The 17,358-nt window shown below is 41.6% G+C and overlaps 1 protein-coding gene across 11 annotated transcripts in view; it reads left to right on the forward strand.

Moving 5' to 3' along the window:
- Positions 1-17,358, forward strand: part of LOC140197598 (microtubule-associated serine/threonine-protein kinase 4-like) — a 437,605-nt gene that overhangs the window by 137,940 nt on the left and 282,307 nt on the right. For 2 of the 11 annotated variants that reach the window (XM_072257806.1, XM_072257809.1), the window contains exon 1: positions 3,008-3,092. The exons of the other annotated variants lie outside the window; for them this stretch is intronic. In XM_072257806.1, coding sequence (XP_072113907.1) covers positions 3,054-3,092 — 39 coding nt within the window. In that variant the 5' untranslated portion in view covers positions 3,008-3,053. Of the gene's footprint in view, positions 1-3,007; positions 3,093-17,358 lie in introns of those variants that run through there. 11 annotated transcript variants of the gene reach the window in all.

Genomic DNA, 17,358 nt, shown 5'->3' on the forward strand with positions numbered 1-17,358 from the left:
GTTTGTACGTTCTCCCCATGACTGTGTGGGTTTCCTCCAGGTGCTCCGGTTTCCTCCCATATTCCAAAGACATACAGGTTAGTAAGTCACATGGGTGTAATTGGGCAGTGCGGGCTCGTTGGTCCAGAAGGTCATGTGTCTCTAAGTATTTTTTTAAAACACTGCTAAAATCTGAACTAAAAGTAGAAAATGCCCAGTAGGTCAGGTAATATCTAAAGAGAGATTGACCTCAAACATAACAGGTTCTGTCTGCTACATGATGCTGCACATCTCCTGAATTAATTTTGTACTAATTGCTTGCTTCACCATTGAACAGAGTTGTAGGTTCTATTTCAAAAGAAAATGACGGAGCACAATGTGCCTTCCATAATGTTGGATGCTCCAAATAATTTAATAGGCAACAAAATCCCTTTGAAGTGCAGCCACTCTTGCACTGATGGAATTGTGCAGACTCTACCAACAGTAATATAGAAGTGATCTGTAATGATGTTTTAACATCTACAGGAAAAGCATCAGCCAGATGCCAGGACTCCCCTGTTCTTTGATGCAGTGGTCTGGGATCTCTTGCATCTACCCGAGGGAGCAGGGGCTTAAATGCCTCTTTGTAAAGAGGCCTGTTCATCCTTCTGGACCAAGGGTTCCCAACCTTTCTTATGCCATAGAACCTTGCAATTAGCTGAGGTTGGGAATCCCTGTTCGAGACGTTTTGTTGGTGATGGAGGGAGGGGTAGCAAATTCTGACTAAAGAAGAAACATTAAATTTTTAAAAAAGCCAAATGTTGCTGCTGTTTGCATTGCCCCAAAGCTCTCTACACTGTCAGTCCAAATATAACGAGAACCAAATATAATGTCATTTAATACTTGCTCTGCTGGTTATCAGAACTAAAGGAAGAATACAGCCAGCAGAGGGAACTCTTGCTTCTTCGCACTGGAGCAGTTTTGGAATTCATTTGTGTACTTTTTACAATTCATCTATCCAAACAGAAGGATAAAAGCTGAGTTTGAGTGCTGGGAAAGCAGAAGTGCTATGCTGTATCTCTCTACTGTGGTCAAGAAATAACAGGCGACTTAGAGTTCAAATCATTGCATCAATATGTAAGACCGCATAGCCTGTCCACTTTTCTTCATTGCTTCCGTCAGAAAATAATGGATTACTCTGATAACTTGGAAACTATGAATTTGTAGACCTAATACTGAGCCCGGTACAGCTGTTTGTTCTTTTATTTCTTTTAGTTTTAAAACAGCTACAGTCTTTAGTGTGCATGAGATGTTGGTATGAATAACCAAGTATACAGGCTCGCAGAGACATGGAAGTCCCTTAAGGGCCATTATATTCATCAAATCAATGTCTTTTTTTTAATATGTATCAGAACAAAACAACAAATTGCATTTCCCTACCACTTGCTGCATTACTCTAGTATTTTCATCTGAACAGTTAATTTCGTTTCTTCCTGATGCATTGAAAACCCCATCTATATGCCTTTCCAGTGCTGCGTTCCAGATCATAACTACTGGCTATGCCTCACTAGCCATGTTTGGATATAAATTCTTGTATTATTTTCCTTAGTGTTGATTTTGAGTGCATGCAAAAATAAAACCTTCCTGGTATCTGCACAGGACATCATTTCTAATCATGTGATGGGGCTTGTATTAGCAGGAATGAATGTCTGCATTCTACAGAAAAGGGCGTTTTTGAAGCATTGTGTAGAAAACATCTGAAAAATTCCACGTTCGGAGGCATAAAATATTTCTTTGAAAAACTTGTTCTTATTTGTGTATTCATTTTGCATTGGGTGTCTAAATATTTTCAGTACCATATTTAATCAAATTTGTATCAAGAAAAGGAAAATCAGAATAAATTGTAATTTAAGTCTCAGTGCAACTTTCTGTACTAATGTTCGTCAGCCCCCTGTCAAGAGTACTAGGAATAGTATATTGAATACAGAATGGCATTTCGCCCGTAAATATAGACATATAGTCATGGCAGTGTTTAATTGTAAGTTAGTACTTTCATCTCTTTTTCCGTTTGGTTGGTTCCTTTACATATCCTTTTAGTACTAAAATGTTTAAGCATAAATTTTAAATTGCGGTTTATTTTGGCATGCATCAAGTATTCATGATTCTTGCTGTTCAAGCTGAATTTAAGAAACAGTCACCAAAATATTGCTTTTTAGTCTTTTACACCTGATCTCTCTCATTTGTTGACAAATAATTTCACCCAAGTTATTGCTGAAAATTTAGAGTATTTATCATTGATCCAATGATCTTAAAAACAGCAAGGAAAGGATGCATATAAACCACATCTATGCTTTCTTGTATGCTGATCTGGGATCCTGTGATCGTCTAGACTTGAGCATTTTTAGCTATGGGTAATGTTGTACATTGTTTGTGTTGCTTGTTCCATTCACATTGTGAAAGTAAAAATTCAAGTGTTTAGAGAAATTGCTGTGTTTTGGCATTTTGTGTAAATAACTCTTGTCGTGGATCAATCATTTTCACTGCCAAACCTAGTCTGTGTGCGTTCTGAGCTTTGTTTTCTTTGAACATGCTGGAAAGGCGCTAGACAGAGCTTTGCTGTACCATGAGCCAGCTGTGTCCCAGTTTTGTACCGTCAAATCCAGCTGCTATCTTTGCAGAGGTGTCACTACTGATTTGCCCTCGTGTTTGACCTTACAGCCGGTTGGTAGCACATTTAGCATATAACAGGCAAGAAGAAAGCTAATGGCTTTACAGGGATTTTATCTTTAGAAATAACTTGAAGAGGGTCTGACAACTACAGAGGTATTTTGCTTTGAGCTGGGTAGTGTGCGTAACGTGAGTGTGTGTGAGAGAGACACGGCTGGAGCCCACTTGCTGCTATGCACAGCAGCATTCATGATCTCCTGAAGTTGCTGGAGTGAATAACTAGAAGCATCAGCTGACTTTCTTTCTCCAATTGGAATTGCTGTGATGTAAGTGTTTAGCAGCTGCAAGCTTCAGAATTAGCATGGTGAGGTCTGTGGCACTGCAGTATGGCCATACAGTGGAAGAAATGAGAGAGAACCAGGACTAACATGGACGAGTCCAGCATTCTTCGGCGACGAGGGCTTCAGGTGAGCATCATCCCTTTATTCTTGCCATTAGGTTGCATTTGCACAGACAAAACTATTAATACCTTCTATTGCATTCTTTCAGGTTGCTTTTTTAAGAGACAAACATTTGAGTCTTATTTTGGGATATAAGGTGCCATAAAATGTGCTGCTTTAGACAGTTTGTATTTTAAATGGTGTTCTTGTAAAGTAGTTGATAGTTGTAGGTTTGTTGAGTTGGATTAGTTGCTGACAGTTTGTGCTACATCATATGAAGACCAGAGCAGGTACTTCACACAAACTGCTTATTCTGCTCTTTGTGCACACAGTTACATTCAGTAAAGTTTTTTTAAAAAAAGCTTGAAGTCTGACTACAGCACATATATTTTGTGATAATTTCTGTGCTCAGATGTTGAGTTTCATACCTGCTGTTGAATGAGTTGAGGTTCATATCTCCTTAGAGCACAGCCTTTTGAGAAAGGCTGAATTGAGAAAGTTCAGTTTACCAACTATTAAACATATCAGCATCATTGAAAGCAAACGTGGACATCCTTTCAGAGTTAGATGTTCAGTTATTGTGGATTTTAATTGGTGTAATTGGTGAGTTTATGACAGCAAATTTTGATTTTAAAATAGCTTGATAGACCTTTTGACATTCACAACGACACTAAAACATAGTTCTGTGCAGTTACCCTTTTGTGATACAGAGACACAGAGGCTATTGTTTTTGCCAATCTACACAGTTAATATTGTCATTCTATTTGAAAGTGGGAAACCAAGATTAAGTTTTATCTGCTCTCCCTTGGTGTTTGCTCTTCTGACAGGACTTGCCTGTTGGTGTACAGCGAAGGAATCCTGGCTGATTTAGCTAGCGTGAAACGTGTGTCCCTTCCTCTGCCCGTACTGATCTTTAGTTCATTCACCAGAAACAGTGAATCAAATCTGTTATGTCGTGGATCTGCATAGATAAACTGCTATCTGCCTTTAGATTAGCAAAGTTGTGCTTTGTCCTATGTGTTCATAGTATGCTGGTATACTGACTTGGTCTGTTAACAGATTACTCAATGTAAGAGGTAGTTGTGTTAAAGTTCTAATTACAGTAGATTATCTGCTTACTAGTTTTGGAAAATAGATTTTATAAATATACCTGGAGCTGAAAAACGGAATGTGGAACAATGCTCATGCCCTTGGTCTCTTCTCACTCAGACCCTGAGCCTGATTTCTGAAGGTTAGGGAGATGGTTATTTTCTCATAACCAGACTACTAATGGTCTGGTGTTAATAGCATAGTTTATTTTGATTACAGTTTACCTCTGAACTATGCAATTAGTGCAGTTTGAGGAAACCCTGCATTATTTTGAGGTGGGAATTTCTAGCTTAAAGGATGTGGCTTGGGGTGATTTTAGACAGGAAAGCAGTCCATGTTCCATCACCTTTATAATATTCAGATGTCACGTAGGAACAGCCTTCATTTGTACATCCGATTGCACTTTTCACCAGAGATCTTAAGCCGTGGAGGCAGCTGTGTTTTGTTTGAAGAGGAGTAGGGCAATTGAGCTCCTGTTATTTGGATTTCAGCTCAGCTTGCTTTATTATCTATGTTCTGAGGTTAGCTGGAATACTTTTATAGGAGATAGGGTGAGAGATGTGGAAGGATGCTAACTGGGAATAAATGACTGTATTTTACCTCGGGTTTATGTTGGCAGTAATTTGTGTGTCTGCTATTCATTATGCATATTATGAGCTCAAGTTTTAAATTTGATGCTAATGCAAGGAAATAATTTTGTAATAATCCTGAGGCTTGACAATACAACCATACGATATAGGAATAGATTTGGGCCTTTTGGCCCATTGAGTATGCTTCACCATTCTATCATGACAGTTCTTTTAAAATTTCATTCTTCCACATTCCCCTCTGTAACCCTTAACCCCCTTATTGATCGAGAACCTATCAATCTATTCCTTAAATACACTCAATAAGTTATCTTCATAGCGCTGTATGCCAACAAATACCATAGATTCACCACCCTCTGGCTGTGGGGGAGGGCCAAACTCTTCCTCAATGCAGTTTTGAAAGGACTTCCCCTTTTATTCTGAGACCATGTCCTGGGATTCTAGGCTCTCCTACCAATCCTTTCCAGGAGCATAGTGTAGCTATTATTAATGGAGGAGATGAATAACTATCTTCCACAAGGATTAGTCTTGGGCCACCGCTCTTCAAATACGTAACAACTTAAAAGTTAAAGATGAGCTTTTATTTGCCCTATGTACATTGAAACAGAGTAAAATGAGTTGTTTGAGTCGAATCAAATCAGTGAGGATTGTGCTGAGCAACTGCCGTCTTGCTTCTGGTGTCAACAGCTTCCCCGCAGCACACCAGCCCTAACCATACATCTTTAGAATGTGGGAGGAAGCCAGTGCAGTGACAGGAAGGACATACAGACAATGGTGGGAATCAAACCCCAATCTTACAGCTAACACCGTAAAGTGTTGGGCTAACTGCTGGGCTATCAAGCCGGTCTCTGAGATCAAAAACACGATTTCTAAATTTGCATATAATACTAATTTTAGGAAGGAAAGTCGGTTCTGATGAGAACTACAACAGATTGCCAGGGAGGGGGCACTAACAAACTTGCAGAACAAGAACACGGGTCGGCTGTTCAGCCCTTCAGGAGTCTGCTCTGACATGCTGTAACGCTGAGGATGATTTTCAACCTGGCATTCATTTCTGCCCTATTTCAAGGCGCCTTAGTTCCTTTTAATATTGTAGTTTCTTTTCTCGCCTCTCTGGCGCATTAGGCGGCACTTCTGATGTTTCCAATGCATTGGACTGTTTCTTATGAGGTCGAGCTGCTAGCTCGATGCTCAACTCAGCACAGAGGAAAAGCGTGCAAGGAGCCGGCCGGATTCAAACTCGGGGCCATTTGCTGATGCCACTACACCACCGGCTGACTGTTCCTTTAATATTACAAATAGGTAAGTGAAAATAAAACTACAAATGTTGGAAATCTAAAATAAAACAGACAATGCTGGTAATGCCCAACAGGCCAGGTTGTATCTGAAACAATTAACATCTTGGGCAAATAATTGTCATGTGAAATTAAGCAAAGTAAATGCAAGGTAGAACACTTTGGTAGGAGGAATAGGGATTCATTTGAAACCTGGAAAATGTGGGCCTAGGTGAAGTGGAGAGCAAAGGGAATTGGAGTACAATGCACCAGTCATATCTGGGGCAGCTAGTAGAGTTATTCTAGCAACCCGGGTTCCTCTTGCTTCTCAAAGATGAACAAATGTTGTCGTTTAAAGTTAAATTGGATAGCTATATGGACAGGAAAGGAATGGAGGGTTATGGGCTGAGTGCAGATCAGTGGGACTAGAAGGTGAGAGTAAGAGTTTGGCACGGACTAGAAGGGCCGAAATGGCCTGTTTCTGTGCTGTAATTGTTATATGGTTATATGGTAGTTTATTAGGGTACTGTAATTTTCTCCAGTGTGTGTTTGGATGGTGGGGAGTGAAGGGGTTAATGGTAAATAGGTTGCTGAGAAAATTAATGGAAATTAATTTTTAAAAAATGCTTTATGAGCTGGCATAGATTTGATCGATCGAACGGTCTTCTATTTTTGTAAAGAAATGTGATGAATTATTTAAAGTTGTTTACCATGTTAACTAGGTGTTCAAGCAAGCAGTGCATGCTCCTAGTGGAATAGATTATAAAGTAGAAAGCTTTGCCAGCTAGCTACTATGTACAGCTTTGGTTGTCCTATTACAAAAAAAGCATATGAAGGTACTAGAGAGGGTGTAAAGAAAATTTGCAAGGTTACTACCAGAAGTGTGACGTGAATGACTTGGGAAAGAAACAGGCGGGGGTCTCTCTCTTCCCCAGAAAAAGTGGCTGAAAGTGAACTGCAAGAGCCCTGTGAAATTATGAATGAAATGAAAGGAGAGAGAATGTTTTCACTTGTGGGGACGTATTTAACTGAAAACCATCAATGTAATGCAGTCACCAAGGAATCCAGCAGGAATAGGAACAACAATACTGGAAATGGCAGATCAAGCAACTTCTGTCGAGACAGAACTGGCTGAAGTTTTGGGTTGATGAATTTCAGGAATTTCTTCACAGAAAGTAATGAGAATGTGCAGCTTACTACCACAGAGTTGCTGAAGGGACACGATAGATCCACATAAGGGAAACTTGAACAGGTTTGAGGGGTAAAGGAATTAGTATTACATTGGTAGATTAAACTGAGAAAAGATAGGCAGGGGCTCAAGCAAAGGTTTGGACTGGAAATGGGCCAAAAATCAGCCCAGAGGTCTTCGCTGATCATCAAGCACCAACTTACACTGATCCGATGTAATTCCGCCCTCATTCCCGTCACTCCCACCAGATTCCATGACTCAACTTCCAACCTGCAGGTATTTGGAATGTGTGAGGAAACCAGAGGACGTGGGGCAGATCAGCCATGAATCAGAATCAGGTTTATTATCACCGGCATGTGTCATGAAATTTGCTAACAGTTCAATGCAAAACATAATATAGAAGGAAAAAATGAGGTAAGAAGAAATAAATAAGTAAATAAATCACAGTATACGTATATTGAATAGATTAAAAATCGTGCAAAAAACCAGAAATCCTGTATACTGTATTAAAAAAGTGAGGTAGTGTCCAAGGGTTCAATGTCCATTTAGGAATCGGATGGCAGAGGGGAAGAAGCTGTTCCTGAATCACTGAGTGTGTGCCTTCAGGCTTCTGTATCTCCTACCTGATGGTAACAGTGAGAAAAGGGCATGCCCTGGGTGCTGGAGGTCTTTAATAAGGGACACTGCCTTTCCGGGACACCGCTCCCTGAAGATGTCCTGGGTACTTCATGTTCTATGCTTCATATTTTATGTTCTCACCTAGGAGAAGCACATATGGTTACTTGGGGAACAAGCAAGTATCTCACAGCACTGGAGGTCAGGATTGAACCTGAATGATTGGGAGGCAGCAGCTCAAAGAGCTGCACCTCTGCCCCTCATTCCCTTTGTTCTTCTAGGTTGGACTGAATGGGCAGTTTCTGAACCATGTATCCTTTGTATGTAATACTATGCAACTATCTGAAAGGGTGTTTTAATCCTTTTGTACCCCCGTCTTCAGAGTTGGGGTGAACGGACAATCAGATATTTAAAGCTATTGATGGTGCATGTTTACGCTAGCTAGTAGTGGTTAATAGGAGGTGTCGGCATCCTGAGCAGTTCTGTCCTCTACCCTTTCCAAAGGACGGTTTAACAAGCCAAACATATGGAGAATTGGCAGTAACAACATTCACGTGCATGTGTCGGAAGAGTGATTATCTTGTAGAGCGGATTAAGCAGCTTTTCAGTGTCATTTAGTGATTTCAACTATGAAGCTGATTCGTAGCATTGGAAATCCCTGCTACTCATAATTCGACTCGATGGCCAATTCACGAGGGAGAAAGTCACTTGGTGCATCAGCAAATATTATGTAAAATCCACATTCAAGATAACTGTGAGTTAACCACACAAATCAATTCAGTGGATCTACTACAACTCATTTAAACATTTTGCTGATAATTGCAGTCTGGCTCCGGGTATAGAAAGAAATGTGCTTCTTTGTAGCATCTGGATGGTGGCGCACAAATTCACGTTTGCAATCTCTGCGTGCTGTTCAGACATTCTTTGTTTTGCTGAACTGGTTGAAGGATTGAGGGTAAAGTCCAAACAGGAGAAATCCAAAGCAATTGCTGGAGGAACACAGCAGGCTAGGCGGCATCTGTGGAAAAGAGTAAACAGTCAACATTTTGGACCGAGACCCTGCATCAGGACTGCGGGGAAAATGAGAAGTCAGAGCAAGAAGGTGGGGGGAAGGGGAAAAAGAACTACAAGGGGTAGGTGATGTGTGAAATTGGGAGGGAGGGAGTGTGGAGTAAAGAGCTGGGAAGTTAATTGCTGGAAGAGATAAAGGGCTGGAGAAAAGTGAATCTGATAGGAAGGTGTAGATGATCGTGGATAAAAAGGAAGGGGGAGGAGCACCGGAGTGAAGTGATGGCCAGATAAGGTGAGAAGGGGAAATGGGAAAGGTGAAGGGGGGAGTGGCAGATACCAGAAGTTCAAGAAATCGATATTTATGCCATCAGGTTGGAGACTAACCAGATGGAATATAAGGTGTTGCTCCTCCAGTCTGAGTGTGACCTCATTGTGGCAGTAGAGGAGGATGGGTTGACATATCAGAATGGGAAATGGGAAGCCACTGGGAGATCCTGCGTTTTCTGGCAGTTGAAGCATAGCTTGGTGAAGTGATCTGCCATTCTACGTTGGGTCTCACCAATATACAGGAAGCCACGCTGGGAGCACCAGATATAGTAAATGACCCCAGCAGGTTCACAGATGAAGCATCGTCTCACCTGGAAGAACTACAAACGTTTGTATTTAGGGCCCTGAATGCTAGTGAGGGAGGAGATGTAAGAGCAGGTACAGCACTTGTTCTGCTTGCAAGGTTATGTGCCAGGAGGGAGCTCGGTTGGGAGGGACGAATGGACAAGAGAGTCACATAGGGAGCGATCCCTGTGAAGAGTTGGGGGGAGGGGAGGGAAGGGAAGATGTGCCTGATGGTGGAATCCCATTGGAAATGGCAGGTTACAGAGAATTATGTGCTGCATGTGGAGGCTAGTGGGGTGGTAGGTGAGGATAAGGAGAATCCTATCCCTGGTGGGTTGAGGATAAGGTTGTTTGGCAAGTATTTTAACTTATTTAAATGTTTGTAAATGTCTTTCACCATTTGACTTTTATACAGGCTGTTGTAAATTTTTGTTTTCCTTTTTGACATTCTAGCCTCTGCTTCAATGCAATGTTATACTTTACAAGTATTAATTCCTGATTTTTCTTTCTCTTTCTCTCTCTCTCTCCTCCTCTCCTCCTCTCCTCCTCTCCTCCTCTCCTCCTCTCCTCCTCTCCTCCTCTCCTCCTCTCCTCCTCTCCTCCTCTCCTCCTCTCCTCCTCTCCTCCTCTCCTCCTCTCCTCCTCTCCTCCTCTCCTCCTCTCCTCCTCTCCTCCTCTCCTCCTCTCCTCCTCTCCTCCTCTCCTCCTCTCCTCCTCTCCTCCTCTCCTCCCCCCCCCTCACATTTACTAGTCAAATTTCCAAGTCAGTTTTGAAATGCTGGAAAGTAACCCAGAAAGAATGGGTGGCTTTGCTGATGAACCCAATAAGGTCTCTATTGTTTCAATTCTTATCCATCCAGTCCAAGCTGGAGACTTGTATATTTCTGCGGCTGTTATGACTTCTCTTCCTGATTTTGCATGTTTAATATCCCCCAAGGGTCTACTGGTTTACCTGTACTTTTTAGCTGTTCAGCTGTGTGGTACCCTTAGAAAACACAATCTGTAAAACCCACCATCATTTTACACTTACAAAACAACAGAGATTATACCCTACCAACCTCTCACCGAGTATCCAATGTGCCTGTCTGTTCATCTGGCATTCAGATCAAAATTTTCTCTAGCCAAATTATGGGAGATGTGAAACTACAGACTGTCCTAATTGCAAGCTCCATTCCCTTGCCATTGACTTGATCTTTCTCCTTAATCTGAGGCTGAGCCAGACTATTTGTATTCTTAACTCTTAAATTTCCAGTCACAAATATGAAGTATTCCTAAACTGTTTGGTTCCACCTCTATAGCATCACCTCATCCTCAATCACCACATCCTCAATCACCACAGGCTCATCTTCTGCACCACCATATTTCCACACATCCCTCCCCTAATTACATCTATTTCAACACTATAGGACAGCCTTCCACTTTCTACCTTTCATATTTAAGTTCATCCAGAGCTTGGCTGCTTGAGCCAAATCCTGTTCGTCCTTTGGTCCCTCCACTTGCTGATGGCCCTACACCGCGGCCTGTCTAAATAATGCCTGATTTTGAAATTCTTAATGCTTGTTCTCACTTCTCTCCATGGCTTTGACTTTTTCCATCTCTTTAATCTAATCCAACCCATCAGTTCACTTGAGGTACCGGCGGTCTCTAGGCTTGGCCTCAATACATCATTAGATGTTGTCCCTTCAGGTAATATCTTCTCCCCTTTCCTCCAAACTCCAAACCTTTTCTGCCTCTACTTTTTTTTATTTTAACTTTATCCTCAAATCTACTTCTCCAACTAAGCCTTTGCCTGCCTGCCTTTATATCTGCTGGTTTGGTGCTTTGTTTAATAAAATTTCTATGAGACATTTTACTATATTCTAAGTTTCCATTTATTATGACACTTGACCATTTATGTGGTGTCCTTAGCACACCGTGAACTTCACTGTGCGTATAAGCCATTGGGTTAACCTATCCCTATAATTAAGGAGCTATCAGAGGTGAGGATTTTTAAACTTCACCAAAGTAGCTACTATGAAGGATGAGGAGAGAGGGCTGCTGAGGTTTAGTTTTTGAAATGAAAATTAAAAACTGCAGATGCTGAGAATCAAAAACAAAAAAAAAAAATTCTTGATACTCTTCCACTTTTGTTCCCATGGATATGACTGGACCTGCTGAATATTTCCAGCATTTTGTTCTCTTTTGAAATGCTGTCATTGCTCTGATGAGCAAAGCTTGCTATGTGTATGCAGCTCAGACAGGAGGATTTAAAAACCTTTTTTCTCTGAATCTATAGGAGCAAATGAATGAGAAGTTGCTCCAAACTGTTCTGATCTTTTTAAAATAATTTTATTTTGTGCAGCACATTACAAACACACATAATGAATTAATTATTATGATTATGAGGACATGCAGTCCCCTTTTATTGTCAGTTAGTAATGCATGCATTAAGAAATGAAACAATATTTTTCCAGAATGATATTCACGAAAACACATGACAAACCGACTGAAAAACTGACAAAATCCACATAATTATAACATATAGTTACAACAGTGCAAGGCAGTACCGTAATTTGATAAGAACAGACCATGGGCGTGGCATATTCTCAAAGTCTCTCGAAAGTCCCATCACCTCACGCAGACGGTAAACCTCCAGCGCCGCCAACTTGCAGATGCAGCATCTCGGAAGCATCTGACCACAGCCTGACTCAGAGTCCGTCCGAAAACTCTGAGCCTCCAACCACCTCTTCGACACCGAGCACCATTTCTGCTGAGCGCTTCGACCCCGGCCCCGGCAACAGGCGATACGCAGAGCCGAGGATTTGGGGCCTTCATCTCTGGAGATTCTCGATCGCACAGTAGCAGCGGCAGCGAAGGGGGCATTTCAGAAGTTACTCCAGCTGTTCCTCTGCACTTCTCATGGCTGTCTCCATCAAATCCAGATTGTGCACGGCCCCCTAGTTACACATAATCGATACTCATTCGGAACGGCTGCGCGTGCTGTGTCGCGCTGCCATCTTCTCCTCCCTCCCAATTACCAAGTGGCTTTTGTTGTCAAAACAGAAAGAGAGAGCAGCTGGTGACCTGTCCTGGGCATAGCATATGGATGCAGTAATGAAGAAGGAGCCTGTGCTTCTACTATCTTGGAAGCTTAAATAGATTTGGTATCTCACCAAACACCCGACAAAGATGCCCTTTTGGTAGTGTCCTGACTGGGTACATCATGGTCAGGTATAGCAATTCCAACACACAGGAAAACAAGAAGTTGTACAGTAGTGTACACAGTCCAGTCCACCTTAGACACCTCCCTCCCCATCACTGACGGCATCTGTAGGAGGCACTGCCTCAAAAACATGGTATCATCAAAGATCTCCGCCATATACATCTTGCCTCTTCTCACAACTGTTGTTAGGCAGGAAGCACACAAGCTCAAAGACCCACACCACCAGGCCTAGGAGCAGCTGCTTTGCTATGGTCATTAGGTTCTTGAGCCTACCTGCACAACCCTAAAGCTACCTCAGCAATGGAACTCACCACAAACCACCTGCATTACCATGCACGTGGCTTCAATCATTATCTTTTTAAAAAAATTTGCACTGAGGTTTGTTTTAGCACAGCTTTTTTTTAAAGAAAACTATTTCATCTAATTTTATGCAAAATTTATATTCTGTGTGTTGTCTGCACCTACAAGTCTGTGATGCTTTGCCATTGTATTATACTGCATAGTACTTGTACACATGATCAACTCAACTTGAATCGTCTTTTTTAAACAGTACTACAGGTCTCATGGTGACTTGCTTCCACTCTAGTTCTGAGGAGTGGAACCTGAATTGTTTTAGTGGAGGGTAGTCATTCTACACCAGCTATCTCATGGTCTTTGCACTGAGGTATCACCCCAATGGCAGAGAGGTCCAAGAGAGGTGAGGCTTTTCTGCCGAGAATTAATGCAAATATTTGTGAGTACGTACTTGTTCAACTGTGTACAGACAAATTATCTTGATTGCTTTCACTTGGACACCCTGTTTCTACCACTCTTTGCTTCATTCCCTCCCCCCCCCCCCATTTCCCAAATTTGTTTCTCCAGCAAGCCACCACCCCGCCCAGCACCACTATCTGATTTTCTCAGTCAATCTCTCCTTTCTTACGCTGTTTCCTATTTTTCTCACCTCTATCCTGGCTGCCCCCACTCAATCTTGCTGTGCCCATGCCCACATAAAGCTAACCACCTTCCGTTATGCCTGTGTCCTTGATATCCAGAAATCTACTGATTGCTCTTTAAATCAACCTAATAACTAGGCTTTTACACATTTCTGTGGTCGATAATTCCAAGGGTTAACACCCTTTAAAGAAATTTCTGTATAATTATGTTCCAAGTCCCTTATTCTCAGTCTGTGACCTCTGGACCTGTGCTCTTCACCTGGGGAAGACCCCTACACTGCATTCATCATGTCTTGCCATCTAAGACTTTTAAACGTTTCAATGAGATCTCCTCTCATCCTATTACAATCTGCACAATACAGGCCTAATCCAGCTAATCTTTTCTCAGACGGCAAATATGACAGTCTATAAACCAGTCTGGTTGCGCTTCCTCTATGGCAACTTTTTTGAAGTAACCATATAACCATACAACAATTACAGCACAGAAACAGGCCATCTTGGCCCTTCTAGTCCGTGCCGAGCTCTTACTCTCACCTAGTCCCACAACCTGCACTCAGCCCATAACCCTCCATTCCTTTCCTGTCCATATAGCTGTCCAATTTAACTTTAAACGACAACATCGAACCTGCCTCAACCACTTCTGCTGGAAGCTTGTTCCACACAGCTACCACTCTCTGAGTAAAGAAGTTCCCCCTCATGTTACCTGTAAACTTTTGCCCTTTAACTCTCAACTCATGTCCTCTTGTTTAAATCTCCCCCACTCTCAGTGGAAAAAGCCTATCCAAGTTAACTCTATCTATCTCCCTCATAATTTTAAATACCTCTATCAAGTCCCCCTCAACCTTCTACGTTCCAAAGAATAAAGGCACAACTTGTTCAACTGTTCTCTGTAACTTACGTGATGAAACCCACGTAACAGTCTAGTAGATCTTCTCTGCACTCTCTCTATTTTGTTGACATCTTTCCTATAATTCGGTGACCAGAATTGTACACAATACTCCAAATTTGGCCTCACCAATGCTTTGTACAATTTCAATATTACATCCCAACTCCTATACTCAATGCTCTGATTTATAAAGGCCAGCATACCAAAAGCTTTCTTCACCACCCTATCCACATGAGATTCCACCTTCAGGGAACAATGCACCATTATTCCTAGATCCCTCTGTTCCACTGCATTCTTCAATGCCCTACCATTTACCATGTATGTCCTATTTTGATTAGTCCTACCAAAATGTAGCACCTCACATTTATCAGCATTAAACTCCATCTGCCATCTTTCAGCCCACTCTTCTAAGTGGTCTAAATCTCTCTGCAAACTTTGAAAACCTACTTCATTATCCACAACTCCACCTGTCTTAGTATCATCTGCATACTTACTCATCCAATTTACCACCCCAACATCCAGATCATTAATGTATATGACAAATAACTTTGACCCAGTACAGATCCCTGAGACACACCACTAGTCACCGGCCTCCAATCTGACAAACAGTTATCCACCACCATTCTCTGGCATCTCCCATCCAGCCACTGCTGAATCCATTTTACTACTTCAATATTAATACCTAACGTTTGAACCTTCCTAACCAACCTTCCATGTGGGACCTTGTCAAAGGCCTTACTGAAGTCCATATAGACAACATCCACCACTTTACCCTCGTCAACTTTCCTAGTAGCCTCTTCAAAAAATTCAATAAGATTTGTCAAACATAATCTTTCATGCACAAATCCATGTTGACTGTTCCTAATCATACCCTGTCTATCCAGATAATTATATATACCATCTCTAAGAATACCTTCCATCAATTTACCCACCACTGATGTCAAACTCATAGGCCGATAATTGCTAGGTTTACTCTTAGAACCCTTTTTAAACAATGGAACAACATGAGCAATACGCCAATCCTCCGGCACCATCCCCGTTTCTAATGACAGTTGAAATATTTCTGTCCGAGCCCCTGCTATTTCCACACTAACTTCCCTCAAGGTCCTAGGGAATATCCTGTCAGGACCCGAAGACTTATCCACCTTTATGTTCCTTAAAAGCGCCAGTACTTCCTCTTCTTTAATCATCAAAGTTTCCATAACTTCCATACCTGTTTCCCTTACCTTACACAATTCAATATCCTTTTCCTTAGTGAATACTGAAGAAAAGAAATTGTTCAGAATCTCCCCCATCTCTTTTGGCTCCACACATAGCTGTCCACTCTGAATCTCCAAGGGAGAAATTTTATCCCTCACTATCCTTTTGCTATTAATATAATGGTAGAAACCCTTGGGATTTATTTTCACCTTACTTGCCAAAGCAACCTCACATCTTCTTTTAGCTTTTCTAATTTCTTTCTTAAGATTCTTTTTACATTCTTTATATTCCTCAAGCACCCCATTTACTTCATGCTGCCTATATTTATTGTAGAGATATCTCTCTTTTTCCGAACCAAGTTTCCAATATCCCTTGAAAACCATGGCTCTCTCAAACTTTTAACTTTTCCTTTCAACCTAACAGGAACATAAAGATTCTGTTCTCTCAAAATTTCACCTTTAAATGACCACCCATTTCTCAATTACATTCTCCCCATAAAACAAATTGTCCCAATCCACTCCTTTTAAATCTTTTCGCATCTCCTCAAAGTTAGCCTTTCTCCAATCAAAAATCTCAACCCTGGGTCCAGACCTATCCTTCTCCGTAATTATATTGAAACCAATAGCATTGTGATCACTGAACCCGAAGTGCTCCCCAGCACAAACCACCGTCACCTGCCCTGTCTCATTCCCTAACAGGAGATCCAACACTGCCCCTTCTCTAGTTGGTACCTCTATGTATTGCTGCAGAAAACTATCTTGCACACATTTTACAAACTCCAAACCATCCAGCCCTTTTACAGAATGGGCTTCCCAGTCTATGTGTAGAAAATTAAAATCTCCCACAATCACAGCCTTGTGCTTACTACAAATATCTGCTATCTCCTTACAAATTTGTTCCTCCAATTCTCGTTCCCCATTTGGTGGTCTATAATACACCCCCATAAGAGTTATTACACCTTTCCCATTCCTCAATTCCACCCAAATAATCTCCCTAGACGAGCCCTCTAATCTATCCTGCCAGAGCACTGCTGTAATATTTTCTCTGACAAGCAATCCAACACCTCCCCCTCTTGTTCCTCTGATTCTATCACACCTGAAGCAATTAAATCCAGGAATATTTCGTTGCCAATCACACCTCTCTTGTAACCATGTTTCTCTAATAGCTACCACATCATACTTCCAGATATCAATCCATGCTTTAAGCTCATCCACCTTTCTTATAATGCTCCTAGCATTAAAATAAATGCATTTGAGAAACTTTCCACCTCTTACTTTCTGCTTATCATTAACGGTGCAAACAACTTAACTATTTTCTTTTTCTTCCTTCTTCCCTACATCTGTTCCTACACTCTGGTTCCCTTCCCCCTTCGTATCTAATTTAAATCCACCACAGCCTCTCTAGCAAACCTACCTGCAAGAATATTCGTCCCCCTCCAGTTCAGATGTAATCCGTCCCGCTGGAACAGGTCCCACCTTCCCTGGAAAACTGCCTAATTATCTATAAATCTGAAGCCCTCCCTCCTGCACCATGTCTTCAGTGACGTGTTGATCTGCGCTGTCTTACTATTTCTAAACCCACCTGCACATGGCACTGGTAGCAATCCTGAGATTGCTATCCTGGAGGTCCTGACCTTTAACTTGGCGCCTAACTCCCTAAACTTGCCCTTCAGGACCTTCTCACTCTTCCTACC

Source organism: Mobula birostris, chromosome 5, assembly GCF_030028105.1.
Source record: "Mobula birostris isolate sMobBir1 chromosome 5, sMobBir1.hap1, whole genome shotgun sequence".
NCBI lineage: Eukaryota > Metazoa > Chordata > Chondrichthyes > Myliobatiformes > Myliobatidae > Mobula > Mobula birostris.